Source organism: Xiphophorus maculatus, chromosome 12 (genome assembly GCF_002775205.1).
Source record: "Xiphophorus maculatus strain JP 163 A chromosome 12, X_maculatus-5.0-male, whole genome shotgun sequence".
In the NCBI taxonomy this organism is placed as follows: Eukaryota; Metazoa; Chordata; class Actinopteri; order Cyprinodontiformes; family Poeciliidae; genus Xiphophorus; species Xiphophorus maculatus.
The window spans coordinates 9,795,322-9,814,090 of NC_036454.1; the positions used below are offsets into that span (position 1 = coordinate 9,795,322).

General features: G+C 38.2%; 1 protein-coding gene across 4 annotated transcripts in view; it reads left to right on the forward strand.

Moving 5' to 3' along the window:
- slc20a2 (solute carrier family 20 member 2) overlaps nt 1-18,769 on the forward strand; it is a 53,938-nt gene that overhangs the window by 18,180 nt on the left and 16,989 nt on the right. For 2 of the 4 annotated variants that reach the window (XM_023342974.1, XM_005798408.2), the window contains exons 2-7: nt 13,397-13,961; nt 14,784-14,924; nt 15,069-15,154; nt 15,691-15,787; nt 15,920-16,039; nt 18,250-18,483. In XM_023342974.1, coding sequence (XP_023198742.1) covers nt 13,673-13,961; nt 14,784-14,924; nt 15,069-15,154; nt 15,691-15,787; nt 15,920-16,039; nt 18,250-18,483 — 967 coding nt within the window. In that variant the 5' untranslated portion in view covers nt 13,397-13,672. Of the gene's footprint in view, nt 1-91; nt 173-5,609; nt 5,832-13,396; nt 13,962-14,783; nt 14,925-15,068; nt 15,155-15,690; nt 15,788-15,919; nt 16,040-18,249; nt 18,484-18,769 lie in introns of those variants that run through there. The other 2 variants (XM_023342975.1, XM_005798409.2) reach the window with 2 other exon arrangements.

Here is an 18,769-nt window from a genome sequence, read left to right on the forward strand (position 1 = left end):
GGAAAAGAACTGGAACCGTCCGGCTACAGCAGATTGTAGGAGGAGGGGTGGGTGGGGGAGCTAGCAGTGGAAAACTGGGAGAGAGGGTCAAGGGTAAGATGACTCCTACCTTCAGCAACATGGACACAGATGGTGGAAAGAGAAGCCCAGCTTCAAAAAACCACAGTTATTGGTAGGTCCTGATCCTCATTGTGTCGGTCATATGATGTGAAAGCGAGCCAAAAATAATGACTCTTGCAGTTGGATTGCTGGCTCTATTTTTGTTTTAATGACACATTCCGATTGTTCTATTGGGATCTTGTTGTGAGTATGAGTTTATTCTAAGAGGTGACTAATCGTGTCTGTGAGCCTAAAAGCATTATTATGAAAACTCTCTTCTTTGTGTGGCAGCTGTTTGTTGTTTGCTTGTTCTTTGTGTGTGTGCTCAGCTGACTATGAAATAATACAAAATCCAATACTTGGGACATAGAAAATATCTGTTTGTATTGTTTTGTTCCTAGTCACTGTTCTTTTTTTAGACTTCTTGGAAACAATCATGGGTACAAACATTGAGAACAGTGCAGTGTGTCCGTCTCAGTTACTTAAAACAGCCATATAGATCCTCGAACAGGGAGGAGCCGCTCATGTCACTGTATCATTTCAGGGTAAGGAGTCAAACCTGTGTCCACTGAAACCAGAGAGAGCTGACCTGCAGAGTATCTCAACTTGAAGATTACACAACTCGAAAAGCCAAACGGTGGCTTGATTGTGTCCTCTTCTGCCAAAGCTTGGTCAATTGTCTCTTAAGATTTGAATTTCTTGTGGTGTAAGGAGAAGGAATCTTGTTTGGAATTCAACTGGTGTGTGAAATAATCTCCTAGGTTGATCAATTTGAAAAGAAATGCGAAAACATATCTACAGAATGTATCTTAAATGTGGAAGATGGGCATTGACGCAAGGGAAGCTCAACAGTGGCTCAATTTGAAATGAATAACAGCAAAATATTTTATAGCTTCATTTTTTGGACTAAGTAAGAGCTGTAGCTGAAATATTGGTCAATAGACTACTTTGACCTTTTAGGGTGTTGACATTCTGAACCTTGCCCACCTGTAAGCCTGGACTGGTTACCAACATTGTCTACAGGTTTTCTAGGCAGTTGTTTTTCCTCCACAAGAAAAACCAAACTTATACTTTCCCATACCACAAATTAAAATGCAGACAAGTTTTGCACTTCAAAGTACAAATTGACGCCTTCGCCATGTATGGTATGAAGTAAAATCAAGACATTTTATAAAATTTTTAAGTACTCAGTATCAGATATGATCAAATTTAATTGGAAAGAACCAAAAGTGGATCCTAGTTCAATCAGAGTTTATTTCAAAAGGAAAACAATGGTTTTATGAAAGCATTTAGTAACAATGTAAAAATAGAGGCCATAATTTTAAACATGCTTTTATTTCATAAATATATAATTTAGTACTTTGCATTCTTCATTTAATATTGAGTTTAAATACACAATTGAAAAGGATCAAAATGCAAAGATAGTTTTGTGTGTCAGGATATTAACACAAAAGCAGGCAGCTAATCTGTCAAATACGGAAGAAAAATGGGGCAAAAGTAGCAGACAAGCAACATGTTTAACCCTTTATTTGTTAATGCATGGTGGTTGTGCTACTGTGCAATAGTTTGTAAACGAAAGTTTCGCAATGAAACTTGTGATTCCAAACTATGTTTATCCTCACCTAACCTAAAGTACTTTAATACTTCAGACTACTTAAGTCTCTGAAAATTTGAGAAACTTTTTCCAATGTGGCTCATTAAGGACTAATCAACTCTATCTGACTTGTTTGTTTTGAGATAGCAGAGACGGTCAGTGACTGAAGCAGAGATGGGCTGACTTAGTCACACAAACGCAAAACTGCTGCAGACAGCATGGAGGAAACCTTCTACACACACAGCAGTTTGGAGGAAAGCTGTTGTAATTTTACAATTTATTCTAGAAAAGATAAAGTAGAAATTATTTAACTTGCGACCTTAATGTTCACAGTTTCAGTCCAAGTCATGGATTACATTGAAGAGTCATTTCAACTCCACATAATTCAAAAAGCATTTTCCATCTCTTCCTTTTGGCTTTAAGACCTTTTTATTGAAATGTCAGAAAACGTCCTGGAATTTGTAAAATATTTCGCCACCTAATGAAGTATTGAGAAATATATCACTGCCTCAGTCTTTGTCCATCTTCTTGGAATTTAACACCGGTGGAGCAACTGCACCTCATTTTATTTTCTGTTGCTGCTGCTTCTTTTTAGATCTATTTCAGCTTGTTCACATCCCACCTAAAAAGTTAGAGAAAGTCCCTCCCGGAATCCATCTCTACAATCAGTCAATAAGCCTTCTGCAGAAGTTGGTTGATAAGATTAAGTCTCACTGTTGGTTCATATTTCCTTTATCACACCTACATCACTTCTGCAGTGAAAGCCTTAGGAAAAATACATTAGGCTGGAAAGAAATGACTTATTCCCACATCAATTTGATCTGCAAAACTTAGCAGTCCAAGACGGAGCTGATTTTGTGTGGAACAATTCAAATGATATTCACTCATGCTTTTGCTCCCTGAAACAACTCTGACCATCTTGTTTTCAAGCTTTTATATACAAATGATTCCTATCGCCCCAATTGTAAGATAAGAAACAAATGATAACCTTAATTTAAGGGTGCATTGATTGTTTACAAAGTGAAACCCTGTAAATAAGAGTTTTTGCAACTTTATAAAGGCTGAAAGCAAAACCACTTACAATGCAGTTTTATTTTGTAGGAAAATTGCTGTCCCTGTAGCATTATATCTTCGAATAGGAGAAAGAGATATATTTGAACGATAAATATTTCAGAATTTATTTTTTTTTTGTTTACCTTTGTCAGTGTTTCCCAACCCTGGTCCTCAAGGCACTCTGCCCTGCATGTTTTAAGTATTTCCTTGCTTCAGTCCAGCTGATTTCAATTGATGACTGATTAACAGGCATTTGTTGAACTGCAGTCAGTTGAATCAGGCACATTAAAGCAGGGGAACCTCTAAAACATGTAGGACAGTGTGCCTTGAGGACCAGGGTTGGGAAACATTGCCTTTATGTCACAAAGAAGTCTGACGGATGGTCTGTTCACTATAGATGCGTCTTTATTTATTGTTTTGCTTAATTCTGCATTGCAGAAAGAAAGAAATGAGAGGCTTTATGGAAATGTGAGCATAGGGCAAAGCTTTGAAGATGGTGTTGAGAAGCAACATGCTCAGTTGTTGTCATTCTTAAGAGACCCCCCACCTTCCTGATCCGAGCCTTCTGATCTTAGCATTGTACAGTGTGTGTTTGTGTTTGGGTTCCGAGAGACAGCGCCTCCCTGCTGTGAACCAAAGAGTCGGTGGGGGCAGGTGCAGCTGACGCAGATTGGCTTTTTTGTAGGCAGGACCAGATCGAGGGGGAGGCAGAAAGGGACATGATAAGTGAGAGACTTTGGAGGACAAAGCCGCAGGACCTCAACAAGTGCAAGACCTCTGGAATAATTAACTGGTGCTTTTAGAGTTCACAGATAAGATGTGAGGACGAAGGTACCTACGGGTGAATTATACTGTTATGGAGTTTTATCTTATGTGGGGCGTTTTTAAGTAAATGTTCATATTAGTATAAAGATTTAGATGTGTAGATGGCTTTTTACTATTCATCACTTTGTAAATTCGTGTAGTAGAGCCTGACCTCTGCAGAGGACCTCAGCTCATTTACAAATTCATCACCTTTATCAGTGTTGTCACTATTTTATGGAAATTTGTAAGAATTATGAAGAGAATGCTGTTTCAAGCTAATGATGTCCCTGACAAACTGGAGACTTTATCTGATTTTCTCCAGCATCAGTAATAGTTTTCATAATTTCACTGAATCACAAAATGGTTTCTCTTTAAAAAGCTGTGTTAATAAAGTGAAAATCACCAACACACAAAGCAAGAAAAAACATGCTACCCAAAGACACAAGATTTAATGCCGAGCATAACTAAGAAAAATTTAACTAACACAAAATTTATAAATTTTTGGGTTAGTGTAGGTTATGCACCTGCCTAATTTATGTCTGCTTACTGCAAATCAGTAAGTTAGCAAATTTAACAATTGTCCTTTTTATTAAATGCTGTCACATACAATATACAGTTTGCTGCCTGAACAAACAGCAGACCCCGCCGTCACACTGTTGTTTATACTAGTGGTGTAAATGCTGTAAGATGTTTTTCTTATTTGAACTTGAGAGACTTTCAGTCTTCTTAAAACTTTTATTGTGATGATTTATAGGAAGTTTGATGTGAGCTCATTTGATGCTTGTGCAGCATAAATACTTGTTGAACCACAGTCTAATTTTATTATATTGGCCATCCTGCTGACTATAACCAGACATTTAAATAAAATAGAGATAGTCCGGAAAATCTGACATGTCAATAGCAAGTTTGATAAACAAACCTGACCATGCTGAATAATGTAAGCATCTGCCTAAAAGTTCTTAATGTTCTGTGCTACTGAAAACAAAATACTGCTAATGTTGTGTCCTTCTGGATGCAGTGAAGAACAAATTATCTTCCAACAGCCTTCCTTGCAGTTTTAAAGTCTTAATACAGCAGTATTTAAAACATGTTGCTTCTCAGTAGTTGAAATATCCCAGCTGTATTTTTATTTTTTTCTGATTTTGTCTGCAGCAAAACAATATGAGTCGCTGTGTCTCAAGCACTTTGAATTATCTCCAGCTGAAAAGTGCTATATAAATAAAGTTGTCTTGCCTTGGGGAAGTCAGACGGTTTTTAATAACCCTGTAACCAACTATTTGTTTAATTCTGATTCTGTTTCACTGTCATAAAAAATTATAATCATTTCATCCCTATTGCGTCTGAGTTATTTTTCTGCCGGTTTAGCGTTCTCTATGTCTTGGAGAACTATGGCACTTGAGCAGTGAAGTCTGGTCCTGTGTCTCGTTGCCTACAGTGAGTCTGGTCTTCTCGCTTCATTGTGTCAGCGACTGAGTGCTCCTATTCCTGCCCACCAGAGTTCAGCGACATAAAGACACACTGTTCAGCGTGTTGATAAAAGGGACAATTGTGGCAACAAGAGAAAGGCAGAGAAAGTAAATGGAGGACTGTAACCAAATACTGTTGAGATGGAGTCGTGGTTCTGGTGTGACGACCTTTTGTGGCAAGAAGAAGAAAACGATTCTGAGTTCAGTAAAAACACCTGAGATGAAGATTAAGCCCATTCTTTTCACTTGCTGTTAAACTGTTGCTCTCTAATGGCACTCTCTAGCTCTTGTGTGCCAAAGAGGCTTTTAGATTAATCTGCTTCCTCTGTTTTGTTGTGGGCAAGCTAAATGGAGGTGCTCCTTAATCAAACTGTATTCTTCTCTCTCCCAGAGGTGCGCCTTCTCCTCTTAATCTATCAATGATCAATTCCATACTCCGACCAGCAGAACACCTCGGCTTCTCAGACCTTTATTCCCCATAGCCCGGTGTGTTGAGTGCAGATACGCTCCTTTAAGAGGCAGTCTCGGCTCAGCTGGCTCCGCTGCACATTTCCCCCCACCCCCAAGCCTGTTAGCTGGTGCTCTCCTCCTCCTCCTCTGTCCGGCAACACCACCTCAACCTGCTGATTTCCTCATGCTCCTTCTCACTGCTCCTCTTTTCTTGTCATCAGCTGCTCTCTTTCTCACTCATGTCTTGAATTCAGACTCAACCTGTCCTTTCCGTTCCCTCTCTCTGTTTCTGTGTCATTTTGTCTTGAAGCATTCATTCATCTCTGCCGCTTCCCCATCTTATGTTTAGGTAAGGAAACACGAAGGTGAGTGGACTATATTTACTGCCTCTGACGCTTTGTTCATGCTTGCCGGTTCGTCCTCATTGTCCTTAATTATGAGTCTTTCTTTTTAACTTGGTACGCCATCTGTTAGCTACAGCCACTCTGTGTCCTTGGAGGCATAGACTACAGTTTTTTAATGCTTCAGGTGCAACAATGCTGTTGTGAGTCATCATGTGACTCTGTATGTGTGTGTTCATTGTAGTTGTGCTGAAAGATGAGTCTGCATGCTAAGAGGAGGGGGTTGAATCAGCGTGTGGAAAGCGTAGCTGCGTGTCAATGCAGACTTCAGCTCGTGACACTGTTTTGCACCAGCTGTGGTGCAGTGGCATCCCAGGCAGATTAATGAGCATCACACAGCAGTGACAGCAAATGGTTCGGACAATAATCACACTAAGTAGTTTGCACACAAGTTGTTGTTTTTTTCCTTCTTTTTTTTTAAATGGCTGCCACACCAGATGCTAGAGGTCGGTTTACTCTGGACTGTTAACTTGAAGCTAAACTTATGTATGTATGATGGCAATATTGGAATAAAAGCATAAGTATAAATGTTTAGAGTGTTGAACTAATGTGACAGAAACTGATTACAGCTGGAATGCAAGTTGAGTTGTCTTGTTTTATGGTGTACATGTGGTAACTCAGTTGACAAGACCAAATGTCCTTCAGGTGACTCTCCAGGTAATTGTGAACCCTAATTGAATAGTTGGAGCCAGACTTCAAAACTTGAGCTGGGTGAGAGTTACATTGCGGTATTAAAAGCAATACAACAAAAAAAGATAAATTAAACAGCATAGTCTGCAGAGTTTTAAACTTCTCTCTGTTTTGCAGTTTTCTGTCCCTGTCTTGTTGCATTGCTCCCAATTTCAGATCTAAAGTTTCTACAGTTCTTGTAATTTTTTCTTGTTGATATTCTGAATTCTCTATAGAAATTGTATGTAAAACATGATATAAAACAAAAAAAAATTACAGTCTTGTTACAAAATTAGCTGTATTTGTTTGCAGCTTCTGGTGGTCCTTTATACATATTTAGATTTTTAAAAGACTTCAACCTCTGTCCTTCATAGAACATGCTAGAATTTGAAATGTTGGCTAACATCTTTCTGAACTAACCATAGACATATCTCAGTGTGCCACAAAATAAACTGTCTTCTTTTACTTACTTACATCTCTTGAGACTTTTTTTGCTCAGTAACAACTTCAGCAAGGAAGAGTGTCATTAGCAGAAATCTGCAGTGAGTAGTGTGTTTGGAGTTTTGAGTTTCCAACTGGCCAGTCAGTGGTCTGAGCCAAATCAAACTAAAAATAGAGCAATTTCTTTCCTCAGACGATTTCTCGGTCGCCTACTAAATGTTGAGATACTAGATGTTCTTGTAGCATTTCAAGATACTCTTAAGTTAAAAAAAATTAATAAAAATAATGGTAAACATGAAGTCCACATATTAGATTTTTATTGCTTTGTGTTAGTTTGGTCTTGTTTTAATTTGCTCCCCAGCTTTTTTCAGTGCTGTCGTGAGATAAGTTGTCTTGTGCCAAATCTGAAACATTTGGGAAATGTTGGTCTACGTGAGCAAACAAAATTTCTTTCAACATAGACAAGTTGAGTCTATTCCAGCTGGAAGTTGCAAAACAAATGGGATTTGCCAGTTGTTGCAGTTCTTATTGCAGTAGCATTAAGCCAATAACTGTGTTCCTGTCCATTCTATGCAGTTAAACATAGAGGGAACATACTAACAAATACCATTATACAAAATTCCATCACTCTAGGTGAGTTTCAACAACTGAGTGAGTAAAAATATATATAATACAGAGTGTGGTCATTAACGGCTGGTAAGAAAGTATCTTATCAACATGTTATGTTTTATATAGGTTCGGTCTTGCATACATTCCATTAAGTTCAGTTTGTTATTCAAATTAGCTTCAAAACTAAGGAAACCCAGCAGATTACATCAAGTTGTTGACTTTTACCATTCACTTTTAGACAAGCAAGTAGCGACAGACACCGAGACCGTCAGTGTAAAAGAACTGTAGGAAAAAGATGTAACAGCAAAAAGATCAGTAGATTTTTGTTACTGACAAAGACAATGTCTTGAATTAAAAATAACAACTTGACTTCACTGTTGTCTGAATATTCTGACACATTTGCCCTGTGAGGCTTGTCTGCGACTCCCACCGGCTCTGAGGCATGTCTGATGCCAGCGATGCTCCTAAACATCCATCTTTGACCTCTGCTTCATTCTCAATTTTCACCAACAGACATACAGCCCCCAATTTAGTCCTGTTTGCCCGTTTTGTGGCTGTGCCTGCGTCACAGCTCTCATTATGTGAACTGCTTGCCACCTGACGCTCACAGAAAGAAACTGGGTCTGCCAGAAATAAGTTGACGAGCAGGGCACTTCATACAATGTGTCACTCAGGTTTTTTATTAGAGGAGCTTTCTCTGGAGCCTTTTAAATCTAAATATTCCTATATCTCTGATGTGCTAATTGTGGCGAAACAATTTGAGGTGGGTGTTATTAGAGGACAGATTGACATTGCAGCAAAGTAAACCTTAAGATTGGACCACAATGAGTTACTGGCAAGTTTCTAAAAACTGTGTTGTCTAGCATTGCCACAAAATTGGGTCAAAATAACTAAATATAGAAAAAATACAGTTAAAATGACCAATAATGTATCTGTTTATTTAAAAGTATCTAGATGAATAGTATTCCTTTGTCAACAGTCCAAGGACACTGATTTTGATTGCACCTGATTCCCTAATCCCTAAATTATATTTGGATTATTTGAGCCAGTTAAGTAATACTTGTTGGAAGGATGTTTTGTGTAAATTTGGTCAGAAATTTTTAGGTAATTGGCAAAGTTGCTAATTAAAAGAAATGTTTAATTAAATCCTTGGGCTGATAACTTGGTTCCACATTCAGCTAGATATTGCTAAAATGGGTAGTACAGCTACTATTAGCCCATTATGCCTGTGAAAGAAGCCAGTGTTCAATGTGACCTCCAGAATGCTCATTTGATTGAAGAGGTGTAACATTTTTTCTTATGAGCCAAATAGCACACGCTTCCAATTCCAAATTGTATTCAGAATATCACCTTCCTATTTAGGTTAATTTTTCTTCAATAGAAAGGGGAAAAAAACAAAAAACAGACTCATTTATGGCACTCTTACTCGAACTGCAGAAAATTGTTGCCATCACTGTTAATGAATCTACATTTTTTGATTTTCTTTTCTGCATATTCCATCTTGCCTTCAGAGCTGAAATGGGCTCAGCTCTTTTGCTGAGCCCATTTCATTAGCTCAGCTGTAGATGTTGGCTTGCGGTCTCCTCTGACCAATAGATATTTTAAGACATCAATTTATTGGATTACTAAATGTCCGATCTCATTAGTGCTATTGCAGAATCTGAATAGCTATTATGTACTTCAAGATGTGCTTCACAATCAGACTATTTTGTTTAGGGATAGTTCACTTTAACACTCGGATTCAGAAAACTTTATCAGTCCCAGACGGCTATTCAACTGGAGTTGGACCTGTTCATTATGATAACTAAATACTATGTTATGGTTAAAAAGAAAATCAGACAACAATCCAACAATTATTTCCATTTTGGCATAGTCACACTTTAATTTTTGATAGCATTTTCTTCATGTCTTTTATTTCTGAAAAGTATCTGCTCCCTTCTTTTTAGAAATTAGTTGGGTAAATACACTATTCATCTCATTTTATCTTCTAATTATTATTAGTGATAATTTAAAATTTGTTTCATGGAAAAGTTGCCTTTTCCCATTTTTTTTATTTTTAATTTTTTTTATTTTTTTATTTTTATACAGCCTAGATAAAATATTCTAAAGAAAATGCAGCTTGGGGAACTAAAATACCATAGCCACAGTGCTACTTGGCATGCTATTGGCTGGCATCCTCAAAGTAGCCAATGCAGGAGTGCCATTAATTTTCCTTAGTGCTGATTGGCTGTGCCCCCAGGAGCAGAAATAAGAAAGACCATGGATGTTGTCTTCTGTGGTGCAGCTAAGACAGCTTCCACTGTGCGTATTAATATATATTTATATAAGGGACATTTGGTGTTATTATTAAAGTACTATTAAACTATAAAACTATTAAAGTAGGTAGTTATAAGCATTTTTAGAATTGATCTCAAGTATTTTTGCTATTTCTAGGCAGTTGTGGTTCCTATTATAGCAATATTGACGGAAAAATAAAAAAAAAACTCAATTGGATCGTGGCGATCATGGGGAGTTAAAAATTTCGCTGACAAGTAGTTTTTATGTTTACAACTGGGAGTGCTAGAGTACAGACTGGTCTTCATGGTGTCCAGAATGTTTCGAGTACAGCTGTCATGTTGAGTTATACTGTTAAAATAAATGGGGTTATAAATGGGCCACTTCCTCTTTTTCATTTCTTCCAGCGTATATTTGATACACAGTTGGCGGGAGCTCTGTCTGCTCCCTCTGTTTGAATCTGGAGTGTGTGGATGTCCTCTGTGGAGAGTCACGCTCGCCTCTGACCTGTGTGATCTGGTTCTCCTGAGGCAGCTCCGCTCACTGGATTAAACATTTACACACCATATCATCAGTCCTTCAAAACCTTTAAAATTGACTCCAAAACAAATAGTTTATTAACCAACGAACAGACGTGTTAAAGAAGCCCATACATGTTTAAAAACTGAACAGTTTCAATAACTTAAGAGTTAAGTAAATTAACAGCTTTAGATGTTATGAAGTCCTAGCTGGAAGAATTTAGCTGAATCTGAAACCTACAGACTGGACCTTAAGTAACATAATTTCTGTTCCTCTCCACTCTTCTTCCAGGTTTTGAGAACTTGATTTCTTAAATGAAATGGAAAATTTGAAAAGAAAACAGTCCTTTTTTTTTTCTTAACCCAGATTCTGGGTACACCTATCTCTTGAAGCTCTGACTCCAGTTGCAGTCCATATAGTTTAAAAATGCATCAAGCTCTTGAATAGACTGTTAAGGTGCCTGTCAGTCCTGTTGTTTCAATACCCTTTTTTTTGCTACATTTTGTCCTTCCACCCAACTTCTTTAGCGATATCCTTTGTGGCTTACCATCCTTTTCGAGGCCGTCAATGACTATCTGCTGGACAGCTCTAAAGTCAGCAGTTGTTCTTATGATTGTGTAGAATATTATATTAAATTTATGCATTAAAAATCTTATGTAATATTAAGATCTTCTTAAAAACTGAATTTGGTGGTGTCATTAACCTTTAAGCTATAATTAATCAAAATGAGCAGAAGTAAACACTCAAAATATATCCCTTTATAATAAAGCTATATAAGAAGGAGTTTAACTTTTTAAATTACTGAAATTAACTTTTGACAATAATACTGTGATATTGATTAATTTTAAAGAGATTGTGAAGCTCTAACGCATCTTAGAAACTTTTCTTGAAAAATCTTGTGTAGAAATTTTACTTGAGGCTTATGTCAGTTTTAAAAACAATAGGTTATCTTCATACTTCTTTTTACCTCTTTTATATCTAACCTGACTTGATTTTTATAATAAATGTGCAGACACTTGAGTCTCGCCTGTATCATGATCCTAATTTTGTGGGGAGCTCCACTACAGATGTGATCTAGAGACACATTCTGTGTCTGTTGTGGTTCAACAAAGGATAAAGGAGAGCTGTGAATGACCTCAACTGTTCCAGATGGAGTTCTGTTGGGAGGAGGGAGCCATGACTGACTGGGGGTTATTTCGAAATAAGGGGCCTGCCCCCCATGCGACAAGGAGCATGCAGTCGCTCCATGCCGAGAGAATGTACTAATTCAGCCTTCAAGCTGGTTACATTTGATGCCTCGCATTAACAACAGATTTAAACCTTAGAGGGACATGTGATGTCATTAACTCCTTTGCAATGACTCTAACTAGGTTGCGGAGAAGTGATTTGTGACGGTGGGTTCTCAGGGACCAGAAGCTCCGGTGTTCGTGGCCATGTGTGTTTAAAGCATGTTGATTTTGTTATGATGTAAACAGCCCGCATGCGTACATTTTTCCAAGTTGTTTTCAGCAGATCTAATGTGATCAGTTGGGAGATAAACTCATCTAGAACATTGCTGAAACCTGGTTAACTTGGTCCCAAAAGGAAAACCCTGAAAAACCTTTTATTTTCGTATCATCTTCAATAAAAGGGATGGATTACAAATTTTCATCATCATAGAAGCTGACTTGGAGGAAATTTTATTTTAATAATCGGACTTTTCAAACCTTATCTAAGCATAGTATATGTATAAATATACAACGCTGTTTACATTAGCTTTTTAAGTCAGACCTCAGCATATTCGGGAGGCGTTCTTTCCACCTAGAGAGTACAAGAATCCAAAGCAATTTGGTCATATTCCCTCTGCCACATATTTTGGTCCATAAAAAAGCCATCTCTTTTGTGAGAACAGAAAAATATCCCTGTTGCTCCTGCTGCATTGCAGTCTTAAATGAATGCAGCATTTTTTCCTCACTTTTTAACTGCAGCAAAGCCTTCGATTCTGTTTGAACTTGTGCTCTGAAGCTGCTTTCTAAAACTGTTGTATAACTTTGTCATTCTGAGAGCTCTGCTGCAGCAGTGCTGATGGTGAAGGAGAGAACGATGGGAGGAGAGTCTGAGACACACAAACATCCTCGTCTGTCAGCGAGTGTGACAGTCAAAGTGCTAACGTTTCCCCTGCTTCTTCAAAGAGATCTGTTTGATCAAACTGCTTGTAGACATACACTTTCATACTTGAATCTATTTGCTACATTTACTCTCCTCTGTTTACAAAGTTTATTGTGACATCCATATGATATGTCAATAATTCAGAAATTTATCTTATTTTCTTTTCCAAATCTTATAGAGATCACCTATCATCCATCCATCCCCATCTATCTCTACATCTGCTTGTCCATCTATGGTTGATCTATCCATCTGCCCATCCACCTCTAACCATTTGTCTTTTCTGTTAGTTTTCCATCATGCATCCACCTATTATCCATTTGTCCCTTATTTTATCTCCATTCGTCAGTTTGTCTATTGGACGGACACTCAAATGGATACACCAACCCATCCACCTTTTGGCTTGGTTATCGCCTGTTGATTTTCATCTCTCTGTTCGTCCACTCATCCATCTACTCATCCATTATCCAAAGTGTATAATTTTGTTGTCAGATTACTTATGAACGGTGTGTCTGTTGTTGGGAGCATTGCTCTTCTCTCTGTCTGTGGACACTAAGGTCTTTTCATTGTCAATGCTGACAGCCATAACCCTGAACGGTCTGGACTGATTTATCAGTGTGCTCTATAATTTCCTGTTACAGCAATCGAGATGTCCCCAGCTTTCCCTGCTGGAGAGCTCTCCCTGTTTTATCGAAACCAATTTTCCCTGTTTGGCTTCCGTCTACTCTTGCTTCCCTCTTGCTCTCTGTGCCCCCACTCCTCTGTTTTAGTTTTACTGAGGAAGTCACATGGAGGTGTTGTCTGCTAGTAGCTGAGTAATCATGGCTTATGACGCTAATCTGTTTCTATGTCTCCTCTCTTTTCTCTGGCAGGTGAAAGAGCAAGCACACAGGCTACCTCACACTAAGCTATGGAATGCTTCCTGCTCCCAGCATCACTAGTCTCCAATATTTGGACTGAGCTCCAAACGCTTAGTTAGCAGCTGTGCTTCTCCCCTCAAACTTTTTCCAAACCAGGGGACGAAGAAAAGGAGTGGACTTACCAAGTCCTCCGCTAAAGACGAGAAGCACCTTTTTCCTTTTAGAATTATTTACCTGCATTTTTTTTTTCTTCTCCTTGGATTTGTGCTCTGATAAAATCATATCAAGATGGATATGGAACCGTATCTGTGGATGGTGATTATTGGCTTCATCATCGCCTTCATTTTGGCCTTCTCCGTCGGGGCCAACGATGTGGCTAACTCATTCGGCACAGCAGTGGGGTCCGGCGTGGTCACTCTGAAGCAGGCCTGCATCCTGGCGTCCATCTTTGAGACGCTGGGCTCAATGCTGCTTGGGGCCAAAGTGGGAGAGACCATTCGAAAGGGCATCATAGACGTCAGCCTCTATAACAACACGGTGCCCGTCCTAATGGCGGGGGAGGTCAGCGCCATGGTCGGTAAGTACATCTTTTTAGTAAATTGTTTTTATTACTTTAGTTTATTTGAAATGTATTTAGATAGTATTGCGTCAAACCATACATGAAATTCTTGTAGGCTTTTAGGATATGTGGGTGTTTTGATGCAGGAGAGACTGATGTGTTCATAAAATACATAGCATCATGAGGAAAGAACCAAATATTCAGAAAATGTTTGCAAACTTCTGAATTTGAATAAGGAAAAAAAAAAGTTAAACATTCTGCCTCTGATTATTCTAGCATTTAGCAAATAATAATAATAATAATCTATTTTTTATCAATAATAATAATTAAAATAATTTCAGGTGAATTTTATTTTGTTCATGTTGGCATCATTTCTGTATCTTTTGCACTAAATATTAGTGCATCAAAAACTGTTTATTAGTTGTTTGTTTTTAGGTCTAGATGACTTAACTTTCTCCTCCTCTCTCCTCTTTGGTTGCACTCTGCATTCATAAAGCAATGGTTTCAACTCCACAGAGATTTGGAGGTCATAGTTCAGGTATTATTTGAGCTTTAGATGCTAAGCATCTAATCAGATGTTCCTGGTTGTAAAGAAAATACGTTGTTGCCACGGTTACAAAGCGTAGCTGATAGAAAAAGTAAAGAACTAAGAGCAAAAATCCTTCCTGTGATACAGCATTCAAAACTAGAAAGACTGTTTGTCTAAAAAAGCTATACTTCAACCAAAAGGAGATGATTAAAAAAATTCTACAAAAAGAGCAAATAAGAATTTTAATAACACATCAACTCCTGCATGCTGCCACCATGAGCTTCATATAGATGTGTATGTTTGGGTCACAGGGTCAGCTGTCTGGCAACTCATTGCCTCCTTCCTCAAACTGCCCATCTCCGGGACTCACTGCATTGTTGGAGCGACCATTGGCTTCTCCATGGTGGCCATCGGCACAAAGGGCGTGCAGTGGATGCAGCTGGTCAGAATCGGTAAGGATATCAGGAGGAAAATCTGTCCATTGTGTTGCTGTTATACAGAAATACATTAAAGTAGAAGAAATGGAGCAAAAACATTTGGACTGAGATTTTCTTTGTGTCTTGTTAATTCCTAATAAGCTTTTCTTTCTCCTGCAGTTTCTTCTTGGTTCATCTCACCCTTGCTCTCTGGACTCATGTCTGGACTCCTCTTCATGCTCATCAGGCACTTCATCCTCAATAAGGTGGATTTCACAAATTGTTTCAATCTCATACTAATTAAGCCTAGACTGTCATAAAGTCTAGGTAGTGGACAGCTGTCATTGTCTTTTTGGATTGTTGGAAGTGATTTTGGCACAGTTACATGAAAATATGCCTGTCTTCTCAGGTGGCGTGAGTTTAAACATTACAAGTCAAACTCTGGCTGATGTGTAGACATAACTTGCCCAGAGAACTTCAGCACTGATAAAAACCCATTTTGATTTGGCAACACATGCAAATCTGATGTTATGTAACAGGTGATAGCAGGCACACAAGGAGGATAAAAATGGTTGCAGATCATTTTAAGGTCAACACTGCAAAGTTGTACAAGAAAACTAAATTGTTTTGCTTCCACTTTATCACATTTGTCTTTTTCTTTGTTGTTGAATTGAAATCCCAAGTCCAGGGCATTCACTCACTATTTTAGATGGAAGGATGCTAAAAGATTTAAAAACATAACTGAAGTAAAACTAAAATACCGGAATAATAATCTAAAACTTAATCTCTGCTTTGTTTTAAGGATGATTCTGTCCCAAATGGTCTGCGTGCTCTGCCTGTCTTCTATGCCTCTACCATCGGGATTAACACTTTCTCTATCATGTACACTGGAGCCCCATGTGAGTATTGGACAATAGTTATTCTTAACTGATATAATGTTTTATGTATCATGACAAAGAACAGAAAAATAGGTGGTGACTGTACTTGTAAGATAAGGAAATATTTTCTCCCTGCTGCTTTGTGATGTACAGTGCTTGGATTAGAGATGCTACCAGTTTGGGCCATCTTCCTCATCACATTAGCCGGGTCGCTGGTCTGTGCAGCTTTGGTCTGGATATTCGTCTGTCCTTGGATGAGAAGAAAAATAGCAAGTGAGTGTCTGCATGTTTTTGTGTGCGTGGTTCCAACCATTTTTCAGCATCGGATCAACATCCTGAGAGGTCTCCTCTATTCTGGTAAAGTTCTGATGCTAAATAACAGAGTTGAGCTGCTGTGGGTTTTGTTGTTTGTTGGTTAGAGTCATTAAAACCACCAAAGTACTCTGCACTCTTATTATGTTGCGTTTTATTTCCCCTCAGGAGCAGGTATTCTCTGTATGTAGCTACTATGCCAGATGAAAATGGTTAGGATCAATGCCTGCAGTGTAGAAAGCTTTTAAGATCAAAGCCAGCAATTGTTTTTCTTAATGGAAGAAGCAGCCCACAGCATGGAAGACTATTATAAAACTCATGACACAGAAAACCAAAACGGTGGAAAGACTGTCTGGAATAGAGAAGGGAAACCTGTCTGTTTAGGTTGGCTTGATGTTGAATAAATAAGAACTACCTGGTTAAATTAGCATGCCAAGCTCTTTTCATACAAACATTACTTACTTTGTTAAAAGAATGGAACTTAAAGACTTAACTTAACTCATAAAACATTATTGTTCAAATTAAATTTAGTTCTCTCCGTCCTTTAACTCTGCACAGTTTTAAGTCTGAATTGGCCTGTTGGCTAGAATATCATGAACTCTAAATACCTTTCAGGATTATGCACCGTAGTGGGGTCTTAAACTGGTTATTTCTATAAAATGAAACGATTTAAAAAGTGTTTGTGTACTTACAGTACAGGAGCACGTCATCAGGAGCACCAGCACTGGGATTAGTTTGGATCAGCTGATGGATGTGTGTGTTTGTGAAAATGTTCCAGCAGGATTTTTCTAAGTCATGAAGGGTGCCAAGGGAAAAGCATAGTTGTACTGTTGTTACAGTTCATTTTTATATTTCTTTGTAACAAGTTATAAGTATTCATGTGTTTTCTCTCATAACAATTGCAAAATGTTCTGCTGTAATTCTTCAGAAAGCAGAACCAAAACAAAACAAAGCTCTCTGCTTTTTGGGAACTTATAAATGATGGTGAGATTGGAGAAGAAACTCTTAGTTACCCTATTCCTCGCCTACACTGTTGTCAACAAAATGTACATTTGTCTAACACAGAGAAACATTGCCTAAAGTCCAAATCCAGCTACCTGCAGCATTCCAGTATTACATTTGACCCTGTGAAATATTCAGAAATGTTTTGGTTGAAACTTCGTTTATGCCCACATTTTCTCAATTACACATAAAATCTATGCATCAAAATGTAGGAATTTTTGTCTGTTTTCAATTAAAATTCCTACAAATCATTGTACTACCCAGGGCTTTCTGTACAGATCAGAGAAAATGCACGTACAACTTACCATACACTTCCATTGTAACACTCCTCCCAAACCTCTCTCAAACCAGCAGGTCAACAGTGCATTAAACCTGTTATATCTCCTTCAAAAATCATTAACAAAAGGCATTTTGGCCACTTGTGTCAAGAATTTCTTTGAGTTTTAGTATAGATTCTTGTCTTTTTTTGTTTGCCTCGAAAGAAAAGCGTGAGCTGTGGCTTTCCCCTCTGACCTTTACCTGGGAAAAGTGGAAATCACCGTAGTAACTAGCAACTCAGCAATTTATTGGTGTCTGGATCTTAGATTTAACTTGGATTACCCTACTGAGGGACAATAAATTCTATTTCTATTCTATTTAATTCTGTTGTGGCTGCCCCTTAGGTCTTTAATTATAATGAAAGTAAAATTAAGTTAGATGATTTATAGAATACAGCATTTCCAGAATTCAACAAAAAGTTTTAACTTAAACTCAGAATAAAAATCACAGACATTCTTTAAAATAAAAGTTGAGCTGTAAAGCTTCGGTTATTACAGATGGAGCATTTCAAAGTCCTAATGGGTTTGAAACAACAAAGCTGATTCATGATCAGTTTTTGGCACAATTTCACAATCATTTGAAGGTTTTCTAGTTACTGCGTTGGCCTTGTCTCATAAATCCATTTGTTTAAATATATAAGCTGCTAATTATCCAGTTGTCTACACTCTTTAGTTTCTTAGTCGTCTCATTCTTAATTACAAACACTAAAACCTTTGTTTCCAACCTTATGTGGTAACTCAAACAGGGATGTGAACAATCACCTATTGCACCTCATTTCTTCATTGTAAACATTGCATTATTTGGAAATATTTTTTCTGCATGACTTCTAATTATCTCTGGATTTTCCTCAGGTCGCCTAAAGAAGGAGCAGGCTCTGTCCAGGATATCTGATGAAAGTCTGGACAAAATCCCTGAAGAAGAAGAAGAGAGCCCCGTCTTCAAGGAGCTGCCTGGGGCAAAAGGCACAGACGAGGCCGTGGTGCCGCTCACAGGGGGCAGCAGTGACAGGAACACCCGGGATTCCAGCGGAGAGCTCTCCAACATGGCCAATGGAGGCACTGTCCTGCCCAACGGCAGGGTGTACGGTAAGAATGTGTTCCTGTAGAAAGCACTTTCTGAGATGCATGGCCTTCTGTGTGTTTTATGGGGATATTATGTGGCAGACAAACACAAAGAAGCACAAGAATAACTATGTTTATTCTTACTGTAGTGAGTAATTGTGTTGCATGGATATGTATTTTGCCTCTCTTTCTTGAATACCCCTAAATAAAATAAAATGCAGCCAGCTCCTTCAGAAGTCACCAACATTGTAAAAAGAGTCCAAATGTGTGTAATTTAACCTTAGTATAAATCTAGCAGTTCTGTAAAGGC